Consider the following 14,553-nt stretch of genomic DNA (forward strand, 5'->3'; position numbering starts at 1 on the left):
TTAGGAAGTTAGTCCAGGAAGGAGGCAGCAGTGGCCAAGAACGGAGTGGGAGCTATGATTCCGGGGAGAGGGGAATGCACTCCAATATTCCCTGGACGTCATTCAGAGGTCGGGACTCACTGACAGCCTGGATGTGGGGCTGGGGGGAGGGGGGAAAGGGAGAGAAGAATCGAGGATGACTCTTAGCAAGTGAATGGATGGGGAAGATGGAAGGAGAGAACCGAAACGAATCAAGTTCTTCAAGCATGGTCAAGAGTAGAAGCCCATTGAAAACATGGACTCATCAGCGTGTAGTTGACAGTTACAGCCATGGCTGGGGCGGATGACATGACCTCGGAAGAGAGTGCTGACAGCAGAAAGGAGCCAGGACCAGCGACACCATCATTCAGAGGTCAGGCAGAGGAACAACCAGCAGGGAGCCAAAAAGGAATCATCAGGAAGGCAGGCAAGAGGAAACCGGAGAGTTGGCCAGGCCTGGCCGGGCGCCTCAGTGGTGAGCATCCACCCACAAAGAGGAGAGAGGTGGCAAGCAGCTGGGAGGGGAGGTGCTTTGAGGAGGAGGGAGTGGCCATTGTGAGGGACGCAGCTGGGAGGTAGAGGAAGACAAGGACAGAGCCTGGCAACCTGCAGGCCGTCAGTGACCCTGGCCACTTCAGTGGAGAGGTGGGAGCGGCAGCCAGACTGTAGAGCAGGAGTGGGCAAACTTTTTGACTCGAGGGCCACAATGGGTTCTTAAACTGGACCGGAGGGCCGGAACAAAAGCATGGATGGAGTGTTTGTGTGAACTAATATAAATTCAAAGTTAAGGAGCGGAGGGGAGAGCAAGAGAACCGGATAGAACAGCCGGATCCGGCCCGCGGGCCGTAGTTTGCCCACAGCTGCTGTAGAGTGTGAGGGGTGAGCAAACGGTGGGCGAAGAAAACGAATGGAGACAGTGGGTTTGGACATGTCTTTTATTTAAAAAAAATTTTTTTTTTATTGATTTCAGAGAGGGAGAGAGAGAGATAGAAATGTCAATGATAAGAGAGAATCACTGATCGGCTGCCTCCTGCACGCCCCACACCGGGGAATGAGCCCACAACCCAGGCATGTGCCCTGACCGGGAGTCGAACCATGACCTCCTGGTTCATAGGTCGACGCTCAACCACTGAGCCACACCGGCCGGGCTGGACATATCTCTTGAGATGTTTTCAGGTGAAAGGAATCAAGGAAGTGGAACTGAAGCAGGAGAAAGATATTAATAAGAGCAGCTAAAACTGTGCCACCTCATATGGCAGCCACTAGCCACCTGTGGTTGTTTAAAAGTAAATTAAAATTAAAATTCAGGTCCTCAGCCACTCCAGCCACATTTCCAGTGCCCAACAGCCACATGTGGCTGGTGGCAGCCATACGGGACTACGCAGACAGAGGGCATCTCCCATCGGCACAGAAAGTGCTAGTGGACAGCACTGAATTGAAGCACGCTGTACACTGATGGGAAAGAGCCTGGGGAGAGGGAGGTGGAAGATGGAGAAAGGCTTCCTGAGGAGGTGAGAGGGGATGGGATGGCCAGTCCCCGGGAGGGGCGGAGTTCCGGTAGGAAGGACCAGAGGAGGGCCTGGCCATCCATTTGGCAAAGCAGGTGAGAAGGAAAACGCAGGGCAGCTACACCGGAGACTGTAGGCGTGGTGGGGAGGTGAGGCTGTCCGTGGTCGTCACTGACAAAGGGGAGGAGAGGGGTCTGGGGAGGGAAGAAGGGATGGAAAAGCTGGCTGGGGAGTGAGAACACGGACTTACTGGGGAGACCACACACGACGTGAAACATTTCACAGAAGAGCAGCAGGACACAGGGACACTGACTGAGAAAATGCATCTTAGGTGGGGAGAGGTAAACTCAGATTTTTTTCCTTGAATCCTGGTCGTGCCGACAAGGACAGCCACAGCAAGGCTTCAGGACCACAGCGAAGTCTCCTGCTGGCTGCCCTTTCCTGGTTCTTCCTGCTCCATCCCACTCAACTCTCAGAAAGAATGACATTGGTTCTATTTTCAGTTAAAATGGTTCTCTTCACCCGCCTCTGTCTAAACTGCTTATCCAGCCCTGGCTCCATCTCAATTTACAGCCATGGCTTGCTTGTGCATTCCCATAAATTATAGAAGTGGACATATTAAAAATGGCAGAATTAGGCAGGAGTTCCAAACAGCCCTTACCTATAAGAAGTGAGTAACTTTCATGGAGGACAGTAACACTACACAAAGACATATCCCACGTTTAAACAAAATCCCCAAGCTATTCCTCCCTGTCTCTCCAAAACAAAAATTATTCTCTAACATTTTCTTTATGAGTAAACGTTTTCATTTCCACAGGACTATTTGATCTCAACCAGTTGGAGTTTCAATATTTGTTTTTGATCGCGCAAGTGTGCTGGGACGGTTTAGTGTTGGCTGAGGGGGGTGGGGAAGGCACAGGGAGTTAAAATTACCAGATGCCTTTATCTCCCATCTTGAGATCTACATTTGCCAACTCCTTCCCAGGCATTTTTTTTTTTTTTAAAGTATGAAATCTGAGAGCTGCAAAGGTTCCCACTGCTCAAAGAACAGCCCTTTCACAGTCTACCGTGGGGTCACTGGGAATGTCAGTCTGCTTCCCAGCCAGGGGCCCCGGTTAAATCTCCCCGTTTCTGTATGTGGGAAACCTCTGGAATCTGCACCAACGTCTGAAGCACATCTCCTGGCCCCTCTCTGTTCCCCTGTCTGCTCATGTTGGTCCGGAGCCCCCAGACTTCCCTTCCTTGAAATCCCTCTTGGCCTGCCTCTGGTTCCTTCAGGCACGGTGCGGACCCCACACACAGAGCTCACTAGGTAAAAGGACTCCGGAAACTTTTCTGGAGCCAGGCACAGTAACGCCCACTGACCCATGGGAGCTGGGTGCAGCCCCCAGGACAATCTTGCCCCTTTCCACTCCTCGCCTATCCCATACAGGAAAGCAAGATCTCTAGCCCCACGGAGCGCAAGTCTTTGGGTCATAAGGACGCTAAGCTCAGCAGCAGGGGACACAGAGCTGAAGGAACTCTGGTTCACTTGCAACCCCACCCCCCACTGTCGGGCTGTGGCCCCCACTGTCAGGCTGTGGCTTCCCTCTGCCCACACACAGTGTCCCTCCACCAATGCTCATCAGCTGACCATCCGGTGGGAAGGTACCAAACCACTTCAGGCCTCAGTCTCCTCATCTGTGAAATGGGCATAATAGCCATTCCCTGAATACTGAGGTCCCCATCCTCCAAGTGCACTCACAACGGGAGAGCAAATGTAAGGAGTTCAACTGTTATTAGCACAGTGGCTCCCTGACTCACAGCGCCTACTACTCTGAGAGACGCCTGGAGAAATCAATCCTGCTTTTTAAATTACTTTATAGACTCAGAAGCATTAGTCACTTCGACAGAGTATTTCAACTTCTCTCCTGAGCATCTTGGTGGTTTCGAAGGCTGAAGCCTCACCTAGCTCCTCACCGACTGCCATCATCCGCAGCCATCTCCAACAGACTCAAAGTCCACCCTCCCTGTGCCGGGGGGTTATTATTATTTCCTTTCCAGGAAAACTTGGATTTCCATTTTGTTTGTAATAAATCCAATAGTGGAGAAGGATAAACTGCTTCCCACACTCACAGACACAGGCCGTGGACTTGACCGCGCCCGGGAGCGAGGAGACCGCCGCATGGCCGAGGCAGCAGAGCCGGCCAGGCGCCGATCCCTGCGCGGTGCCCTGGCGGCTTGGAGAGATGGGCCACGGCCCGGGGCGGAGGGCGCGGGGTCGGTGGCGCGCTAGCTCCAGGCTCCCAGCAGACGCGCTGGAGGCCCGCAGCCCTCCAGCGCGGCGGGCTCACTCACCCCATCTCCGGCGCTCTCCCGCGGCTGCTCCGACGGGGCCTCTGGCACTCGCTGTCTGCCCGCCTGGCAGCTGCTCCCCGCGCAGCACATGCGGTAGCCCGTGCGCGCCCGGCTCAGCCCCGGCGCTGCTCCATTCCGCGGGCTGCGCTGCTACTGCCGCCACCGCCAGGCGGGCAGGCAGGCGGGGGCTGAGCCACCAGGGGCAGGGCAGCCGCGTTCGGGCGGTGCCCGCCCCGCCCCGCTCCTTACGTAACCTCGTGGCCCCCAGGCCCTGCGCTCAGCCCAGGGGCGGGGGTGCCAGTGCACCGTAGCAACCGGCCTCCCTGGCAGACCCCTCCCCTTTGCGATTTTGCATCCGTGCGCCCCTGCTGTACGCCCCCCAGGAGCTCGGCGCAGTGCTGCCAGGGGGCACCCTGCCTGAGTCCCAGTCGAATGGAGGGGGCTCTGTAGCTCCCCTTAGTTTGCAGGTGGGGACACTGAGGTCCCAGGAAGGGGAGCGATTTGCCCAAGGTCACACGTTCAGGTCAGAGCTGGGGTCTTCAGAATCTGAGATGGGCACAGCCATGCCCTTCAAAGCCCACCTCACCTTGCAGTCCACTGCCAGGCTGGGTGCTCAGGGGGCCGGCGGAAGCCAGCTTGGCAGGAAGGACCCTAACCTGCAGCAGGTGTTCTAGGCTCTTCCCTGAGAAACGATGGGAGGTGGGCTCCTAACGAGAGGGCAATTAATCGCTTTTAAAAGAGACTTGACCAGGCTTGTCCTTATTCTCAGAGCAAGGAAAACTGAGATGACAAAAGTGGAACCTGAATCAGGACAGCACTGGGACTAACCCAACCCGCGTCCACCCTCTGGGCCTTCCACAGGAGCACCTGCGGAGAGCTCACCGCCTGCCCACGAGCCTGGCACCTCAGGGCAGTAAGGCGAGGAACAAGCACTCAGCGCAGGGCCACCCTGACCCACGCTGACCTCTCCTGGGACCACAGTCTGACCTGCTAAACCCCACAGTTTTTTGTGGGGGAGGCACCCACAATTGGTCGGTAATTTTCACAACTACAAATCCCATCACGTCACACTTAAAACCCTTCAGTGGCTTCTTTCCCACTCTTCCTGGGGTGCAGACCAGGATACTCAACATGCACACAAGGCCCGCCCCATCGCATCTTCAGTGCCCTCCCCAGCCTTCTTGCCTCTCAAGTTCCCCCTTGCTTTCCGCAGGCCAGCCAACTGGCCAGCCTCCTTTCAGCCCCAGGACCTTTGCACGTGCTATTCTAGAAGTCCAGGGAGATTTTCTCCCATACCCTTGCCTAGTCAATTCCTACTCATTCTTTAGATCTGTTAAATTGCCACTTCCCTGTGAAACCCCAGACAAGACTGCAAACTCCTGTATTTTTTTCTTTATTGCATTTACTGTTATATTTATACAATCATTAGTTTAATATGTCTCCCACGCGAACTCTATGAAGCCACATCTTTTTGCTCGTATTGTCTCTCCAGTGCCTAGAACTATGCCTGAAAGTCTTCCATAAATATTTGTTGAATGAATGGATTAGCAAATAGGCCAGACCACAAACATACACAATTGGCTAGTGTCTGTAAGCTCACGTTTAGAGCCAGGGAGGGATAAGCACTTGGTCCTGGAGGAAACTTATCGATCACAAGCTGAATCCCAAAGACCAGGGTGGGGGGAGTTCCTGGCAGTGACAAAGGAGAATAAGTGGCAGGAGCCAGCTCCGCTGGTGTGGGGGTCCCAGAAGACTGATTCGGGGTATAGCGGGGCCAAGAAGTGTACACATTCTGAACAGGAGTTTGCTTTGCTCGACTGATGGGAAGGGCACGCCCACACTACATTGGGAGGCTGCGGTGATGCGAGCAGGTGGGGCTGGTGAATCACTGGGCTGCTTCACACCGTCAGCGGAAAGCAGGGCAACGCTGGAGGTGGGACCCACGGGAGGGGAAACACTCCGTGGTGAAGTGGCTGTCACTCTGGGTAAAGGCTCTCGCAACAGACTGAGGAGACGAAAGGGTTCATCAGGCAGAGGTTGGAAATGGTTGCCCCTCCTGTCCCTGTGGGGAGCGGCCGGAGTTTGAGGACGCCTGCTCTAGGCCTCTCCTTGCACCCCCACCCCAGGCCCAGGGGCATTCCCAGACACCAGAGCCTCCTCTCAGCTTCGGGGTTAGTATTGCATCATCCTGAAATCTTCCTTAGAGCGGGGCCGCTCATTCCTTATCAGTGCCTCCCCCTCCATGGAAGCCAACACAGCCAGCCTTTTCCTGTGGAAAATCTCCCATCAACATGGTCTCCATGGCCCCAGTTGTCAAGGGAGATGATGGTGAAGTGACTTCTTTCAAGAGGCCTGAAGTGAAGGGAGAGAGAGACTCCGTGCTGGCTGAAGGTTGAGGCGAGGCCAAGGAGAGACTTTTTAGGCCAAGACTGAGTGTCCTTTTAGGCTGAGCTAGAGGATCCGGCGAGGGGACAAGAATGAAGATGTTGGAAGGAGGGACAGTCCGGGGGGAAGCGGAGAAGTAAGCCTGAGAGCCGGGAGGTAGGCTGAGGGACGTGCCTGCTGGGCTGCTTTTCCTAAAGGGCAAGGACGCCTGCTGACCATGCATGGGAGACAGAGGCGGCGGGTTGAAGCTGAGTCTGAAACAGCAGCCGTGGGGAAATGAACACTGTTGTTTGGACAGATGCAGTGCTGGGGATGAGAAGAGCAGAGATGCTCCCCAAAGTCTGGGCGGCCAGACCTTGACCAGCACCAGCTCAGGCACCAGGGGTCCCTGCTGTTCCGTGTGGGCAGCGGGGGCTTCCAGAATCCACTCGCCAGGCACTGCCCACTGGTCTGGAGCACATTCTGCACTCGAACTGGGCCGATTGCAGGAAACCATGGTGGCTCACCAGGGCGCTCTATACGCCTGAGAAATGACAGAAACGGGGCAGCTCTACGTGTGCCCTTGCTCCGTGCTCCCACTAATCCTCGCAGGGGTCCTGGGCAGAAAAGCACTGTGCACCCTCTGTGCCCAAGAGGGTAACCTCCATGTCTCTGCTTCTCATCTCTCCAAAGCTAGCTCCTAGAAATGGCGGACTTTTGTCTGGGGCAGGGAAAATACGAGAGAGCCTAGAGCAGGCGTCCTCAAACTACGGCCCGCGGGCCACACGCGGCCCGCCGAGGACGTTTATCCGGCCCGCCGGGTGCCGCTGCCTGTCCTGCTTAGCAGCCGACGCGTCCTGGGCCCGCAGTGCGCACAGGAATTTGTTCATAGTTTAGCCGGTTTGGCTCAATGGATAGAGCGTCGGCCTGCAGACCAAAGGGTCCGGGTTTGATTCCGGTCAAGGGCACGTTCTATGGTTGCAGGCTCCACCCCAGCCTGGGCCCTGGTTGGGGTGCATGCAGGAGGCAACCAATCAATGTGTTTCTCTCACATTGATATTTCTCTCTGTCTTTCCCTCTCTCTTCCACTCTCTCTAAAAATCAATGGAAAAATATCCTTGGGTGAGGATTAACCAAACACACACACACACACACACACACACACGAAAGGATGAGGGCATGTCCAAGGGACACAGGAGCCAATTGAAAGAGCTCTCAATGGCCAAAGCTGGAACATGTGAGCAACACCATAAATAACACTGTAAGCAGGATAATGCAAAATATAAAATAAACATACATAAGTCCATACTGATATAAATTACTAAATAACTGGAGACAAGACAAATCTTCCCTAGACAATAATTCCAAATAATATGTGTAGATTCTCCTGCCTCCGGTGGAATTTAACACCCCCACACCCTTATCCCCTTGAGAATAGGCTGGTCTTAGTGTCTTAGTGATTTGCTTCTAAAGAACAGAGTACGGGACAAGAAAAATAATAACTTTACAGTCAAGAAAGCTGGCAGACACCCCTCCCTCCCTTGACCAAGTGATCGAGGTCAGCAACACCAGAGATAAACCACGCTGATATCACGCACCTTCCGATAGGATGTGATGGGATGTGTACTTCATCTGCGTGATATTTTCCCCCTAAACCCGTGATATTTTTCCCCTAAACCCATAACTCCAGTTTAATAAAGAGAAACACACCAGACAAATCCACACTGAGGAGCATTCTACAAAATACCTGACCAGTCCTCCACCAAGCTGTCAAGGTCATGAAAAACAAGAAGAGACTAGGAAACTGTCACAGGCCAGAGGAGAGTACGGAGATGTGATGATGAAATACACATCAGAGCCCCTAGCTGGTTTGGCTCAGTGGATAGAGCATCGGCCTGTGGACTGAAAGGTCCCAGGTTCGATTCCGGTCAAGGGCACATGCCCGGGGTTGCGGGCTCGATCCCCAGTAGGGGGGCATGCAGGAGGCAGCCAATCAATGATTCTCTCTCACCACTGATGTTTCTCTCTCCCCCTCTCCCTTCCTCTCTGAAATCAATAAAAATATACATTAAAAAAAAAAAAAGAGTGAGAGAAGAAGAAAGAGAATAACACTGATCAGTTGTCTCCCGTACACACCCGACCAGGGATAGAACCCTCAACCTAGGCATGTGCCCCGACTGGGAATTGAACCTGCACCTTTTGGTATATGAGACGATGCTCCCACCAACTGAGCCACATCGACCAGGGCTGTGCTTCCCCATTTTATAACTGCAACCACATTAAGAAATACATTTTCCACTGCAAACCAGCACATGCTTCCACTTTATCTATAGTTATATCTACATAAAATGGAAACAAAGTTATATATATAAGTGAAAGTTTTACAAAACAATTCTTATCCTCTCGCCTGCAAAGCATTCTGACATTTTTCATTCTGTTCTATTTTTAAAAGCTGTGCTGCTCACAACCCACTAAATGGATTTCAAAACCTATAATCTGTATTTTTTCTTTCAACAGCAAAATGAGGCTCACCATGTACACATATAATGTTATTATTAGTGTGCTCAGATTTCTGATACTGCTGGTCCAGAGACTTTGAACATTTTTCTCCTTTGACCGTAAGAGTTCAGTTCTTTGAGCTGCCTATGAAACAAATGTCTTATGAAAGCCATTAAAGGGATAACTATCCGGTATTATGCAGCTATTAGATTATGGTTTTGAAGACCATATAGCAACAGAAAAAATATTATTTCAAACAAATATTGATCACCTACTACGCATCTGGTACTGTGCTGGACACTAGGGATAAAGTGCTCGGCAAAATAAACACAGGTTGTGGTTTTTTTTGGTAAAATATATTAATCAAATAATCACACAAATGTAGAAAGTATGATCTCTGTGAATAAAGGAGTGCTAATTTAGGCTGAGAGGGGTGGTGAGTAATGGCCTCTTTGAACAGGCATCTAAAGGAGGCCTGAAGAACAAACAAGCATTAGCTGGGCACGGTGCGGAGAGAAAAGGTCCCGGGCAGGGGAATCGGGCCTGAGATGGCACAGAACTGGGCAGTTGTGAGCGACCGGAAGGAGGCTCATGGGGTTAGAATGCTGTGAGCCTAGCAAGGCCTGGGATGAGGTGGGAGGCGTACACAGGACCCTGAGCCAGGTTAAGGATTTGGGATTTATCCAAATGCAGGGCAGGCTGGGGGAATCCATGATCTGGCTTACTTTTTTTAAAGATCACCGTGGCTCCCGGAAGGAGACAAGAGTAAAATTATGCAGAGTTAAGAGGCTCCAGCTGGAACCCGACCAAAGATAAGGGCAGGGATGGAGGGAAGTGGATTACAGATTAGAGGTATATCCTGGAGGCAGACTCAGCAGGTCTTGGTGATAGACTGGACGTGGATTATGATAGAAAGTTATATTATGATATAAAGAAAAAGTATTATGTATGATGTATTTGCTATGAAGGAAATAATTCTATGTGACAGCTGTGCTGTGAGTATAATTTATGTAAAAACGACTAGCATGTATGGACAAGGCCTGGAAGTATAGGAAATGACACTCTGATTTGTTGGAACACGCCGAAGGAATATAGGATAGAAAACACAATATAGGACGAAAGCACAAACATTGAAGCCAGAACTGGGCTACATCCCAGCTATGCCTCTGTCTCTGTGACACCAGGCAAGCCCTTTAACCTCGGTCGGTAAGCCCTCCTTCCTCTAATCTGTAAAATGGGATCCCACACTTGACTGTTGGAAATGTTAAGTGAGATAATACATGTAAAGTGCTTAGCTCTGTGCCTGGTACGGCACATTCCCCAAACTGTAAGTATTATTACAATTACTGGCTATAAGGGTGGAACTGGGGTGAAACTTCTACTCTTTATGGTGACTGAATTAAGAGTGATATAATGGTATTTATATAGTCAACGTTTTAAAATGTAGTAGTGTTGGTTTGAATATTCTGAAACTGTATGGAACCAGCACATGTGTAGTGATCGAGGCCAAAAGTGGTACAGTGAGGCCAAGAAGGGGAACACTTTGCTCACCTGTGTCCGAAGCTCTCCTCAGCTTCAAGGCACCTGAGGGCCAAAGAAGACTATGGGCGGTCCCTTGAAGATGACACCAGATCAGTAAGGGATCACCAGCCCCTTCCGTTTCCAATCCAGCCAAGGCCCTGCTCTTAGAGAGACAGACTATAAATAGTCTCCTCTGGTCCCTACCATCAAGGGCTTCCCTAAGTCTATCTGTCCCAGATGCCGCCGGGGATTCTGAGCCTTCATCCGTCCATTCAGCTGGAACTGAGCACCTATTCTGAGCCAGTCTGTGACCTCAAACAACCTAATAATCAAAAGGTAATGTAACCAGTGCATGAGATACTTAGAAGAAAATTCCATGATACTGACTCTGCCGGGGGAAGGTTTCAAAAACAGGCTATCTCAGCAGGACCATGAAGGACATGAGGGAGAGAATTTCAATTCTGGCAAATATAGCAGACCAGGACTTGCTAAGGCATTAAAGGGCTTGACTCATATGGGGGATGACAGGGAATGTCCATGTGGTTGGCTCAACAGTGTGTGGTGGGAAGTGGCCAGGCATGAACGGTAAGCTGGGACCCACAGTGAATGACCTTGAGCGCATGCACGGAGTTTGGGCCTGATTCTGAGGGCACAGAGAGCGCGTGAGCATTCCCAAGCAGGAGGATCCTGCGTGATGACATCTCCATTTGGAGAGCTGCCGAGCCGGCCCTGTTCTGAGAACCCAGGGCAGGGAGAGTGAAAATACACGCTCTAACTCAGTCACCCTCCACCTGGAGATTACAATCACCCAGTCTTGACAAAATGCCAGTGCCAGGGCCCCACCTCCAGAGAGAATGACTTCACTGGACTGGGTGGTACCCAGGCATCGATAATACTCTAAACTCCCCAGGTGGTTCCGATGTGCAGCTGAGGGTGAGAATCACTGCTCTAAGCCCCCCAGGCCTAGACAGAAGCAGATGTGCGCCCCAGAGCCCCAGGGTTTGGGAACTAGCAGGAACAAAAAGGAACACACTCCTGCTCGCGGGCTGGGCATTCTTGAGACTGAGCTCCAGAGGAGAGGTAAGAAAGCCCAGGACTTTGTGGGGCCGCGGTGGAGCAGTACCTCCTGTGAGCGCAGGGCAGGAGTTCACTCTAAGGCCTGCGGGCCCCCTCAGAGAGGAATCAGAGATACACGGATCCGCCGCCTCCGACTGGCAGCAGCAGCAGGACCCGTTGGCGCCTGTTTGTATTTCTGGAGTAGCTGGGATGGGGCAGATCGGTCACGTGAGGAGAGACTCCAGAGCCATGTCTGAGGCAGACTCATCAAGACTGAGGATGAGCCCTGGCCGGTGTGGCTCAGTGAGTAGAGAGTCGGCCTGCCGACTGAAGGGTCCTGGGTTCTATTCCGGTAACGGGCACAAGCCCAGGTGGCGGGCTTGATCCCCAGTGTGGGGCGTGCGGGAGGCAGCCGAGCAATGATTCTCTCTCATCACTGATGTTTCTCTCTCTCTCTCCCTTCCTCTCTGAAATCAATAAAAATATAGTAAAAAAAAAAAAGGCTGAGGATGAGTTAGAAAGTGGTGAAGTCCCGTGTGGCACTGAGGATCCCAACCGGAGATGCTGACCAGGTGGTGAGGCCTCTTAAGGATATATGGAATCCCGAGGGAGAGGAGCAGCAGCAAATCAGAGGAGAGGTGATGCGTGTGCATGCTGGACCTGCTGAGATGCGGGAGTGTGAGGACAAATGAGAGGAGATGTCCAGTAGGCAGTTGCATATGGCAGGTGGAGAGCTTAGAAGGGAGACTTGGGAGCCATCAGCCAGACAGTATCTGAGCCCGGGATGCGCATGTGGAAGGAGAGAGGTGGGCTGAGGAAGGCACAGATGGACTCACCGGGGGAGCAAAGGAAGACTGACTGTGAGGGTGAAAGAGTGGTCGTTAGCCCCCAGGGGGCCATCCAGCTCTAGATGTGAATCAACCCCCTTTTGGCTCATTTAGCTGACTCATACATCTTCTTCTTCTTCTTCCTTTTTTTTTTTTGTTTGTTAATTCTCGCCCGAGGATATTTTTCCATTGATCTTTTAGAGAGAATGGAAGAGAGAGGGAAAGAGAGAGAAACATCAATGTGAGAGAAACACATCGATTGGTTGCCTCCTCCACGTACCCCAACCAGGGCCCGTGCCAGGGAGGAGCCCGCAACCAAGGTACGTGCCCTTGATTGGAATCAAACCCGGGACCCTTTGGTCCGCAGGCCGATGCTCTATCCACTGAGCCAAACCGGCTAGGGCCATGCATCTTGTGAAAAAGAGGAAATAACTCTTCACCAGAAAATTAAGAGCAAAACAAAAACAAACAAAAAGCAAATCACACAAAAGAGAAACAAGTGGGTTTTCAATTCATTTCATTGCGGCAAATATTTACTGAACGCCTACTACGTGCCAGACTAGCCCCAGATGGCTCCGCTGGCATGGTTAGCTCATCAGACACACAGCCCCACTCCTACTCTCTTCCCCAGCCCCATCTGGGAGGCCACAGTGGCTCTGGTTCCAAGCATCTTTGCCTCCAATAAAGCTCAGCTCATGCACCAGTTGTTCTGAGTGAAGTCCCCCCTGCAAATCTGGGGTCCTCCTGGCAAGTTAACGCCTTCCCTGAAAGCCCCCTGTCTCTCACACCAGCTGCCCAGCGGATTCGGGGCTGTCTGTGACACAAAGCCCTCGCCTGTGCTGCTCCGAGACCCACCTCCAGGTCCCTCTCAGCTCCTGCAGAGGTAGAGCAGAGGTGAACCACCCGGCAGCTGGCCCACCTTTTCTGGCCATTTCTAACCATCTCCAACAGCTCGTTCCTCGGGGGCCTCCCGCACTTGCCTTCTGTAACTTCAAAGTTACAATGCCGGAAAATCACTTTGAATCAAGACAATATTTCTCTACTCACTCAAAGCAAGAGGCCTCACCATCACCACCCACCCAGGGAGACCTCCCCTGTCACCAGTTCCTTTGCGATCCCTCATCTGCATTCCCCCAGCAAACACTTGCTACCCAGTGGTAGCGTGAGGGCTGCCTATTTATTTTTACTTTTTAAAATATATTTTATTGATTTTTTTACAGAGAGAAAGGGAGAGGGATAGAGTTAGAAACATCGATGAGTGAGAAACATCGATCAGCTGCCTCCTACACACCCCCCACTGGGGATGTGCCTGCAACCAAGGTACATGCCCTTGACCAGAATCGAACCTGGGACCCTTCAGTCCGCAGGCCGATGCTCTATCCACTGAGCCAAACCAGTCAGGGCAAGGGGCTGCCTCTTTAGAAGACTCTTTCCCTTAGAAAACTTGCTTTCTATTGCCTATGATCTATTGTTCTCTTCACAGGTGCCATCTGTTTCATTTGTATAACTTTCCAAACTACCGATTCTTTTTTTAATCCTCATCGGAGATATTTTTCCATTGATTTTCAGAGTGGAAGAAAGAGGGAGAGACAGAGAGAAACATGGATGTGAGAGAAGCAAATCGTTTGGTTGCCTCCTGCACGAGCCCCGACCAGGGCCAGGGCTGGGGAGGAGCCTACAACGGAGGCACGTGCCCTTGACCAGAATCAAACCCGGGACCCTTCGGTCTGAAGGCCGACGCTCTATCCACTGAGCCAAACGGGCCAGGGCCAAACTACCAATTTTTTTACCTCTAGCACAAGAGCTGCGCGGGTATTTGGTTTACTTCACTTGTATCCATGTGCTTCTTAAAATTTGCTGGTCTGTCACTTTGTAAATGTCTTCCTCAGTTGGTTTTTGGGTGTACTGTCTCCTGAACAAGCCGTTTTTCCCCTAATTGTGGAGACCTATACATAACACAAAATTTGCCATTTTAATCATTTTTAAGTGTACAGTTCAGTGGAATGAAGTACGTTCACACTGTTGTACAACCACCACTATCGCCCATCTCCAGAACTTCCTTGTTATCTGAAAGCTGAACAAGTAATTCAATGCCCAGGAAGTAGGGACATGTTCGGTTTACTTTTTATTCCTTATTTTGCACATAGTATGTGCTTGATAAATACCCTTGACTAATTAGAGCAGGGATTTAACATAAAAGACACCAACCAACGGCCCATCAAACTGCCTCTTCTAAAATTACTTCTAGCCCTAACTGGTTTGGCTCAGTGGATACAGCATTGGCCCTTGGACTGAAGAGTCCTGGGTTCGATTCCAGTCAAGGGCACGTACCTCGGTTGTAGGCCTGATCCCTGGCCCTGGTTGGGGCGCATGCGGGAGGCAACCAATTGAGGTGTCTCTCTCACATCAATGTTTCTCTCGCT

General features: G+C 51.6%; 1 protein-coding gene across 3 annotated transcripts in view; it reads right to left on the reverse strand.

Annotated features, from left to right (window-relative positions):
• Window positions 1-14,553, reverse strand: part of HOMER2 (homer scaffold protein 2) — a 100,929-nt gene that overhangs the window by 61,729 nt on the left and 24,647 nt on the right. Inside the window, exon 1 of one of the 3 annotated variants that reach the window (XM_080651420.1) lies at window positions 3,864-4,030. The exons of the other annotated variants lie outside the window; for them this stretch is intronic. Coding sequence (XP_080507546.1) covers window positions 3,864-3,868 — 5 coding nt within the window. The 5' untranslated portion in view covers window positions 3,869-4,030. Of the gene's footprint in view, window positions 1-3,863; window positions 4,031-14,553 lie in introns of those variants that run through there. 3 annotated transcript variants of the gene reach the window in all.

The sequence above is a fragment of the Plecotus auritus genome (genome assembly GCF_963455305.1).
Source record: "Plecotus auritus genome assembly, chromosome: 15".
NCBI lineage: Eukaryota > Metazoa > Chordata > Mammalia > Chiroptera > Vespertilionidae > Plecotus > Plecotus auritus.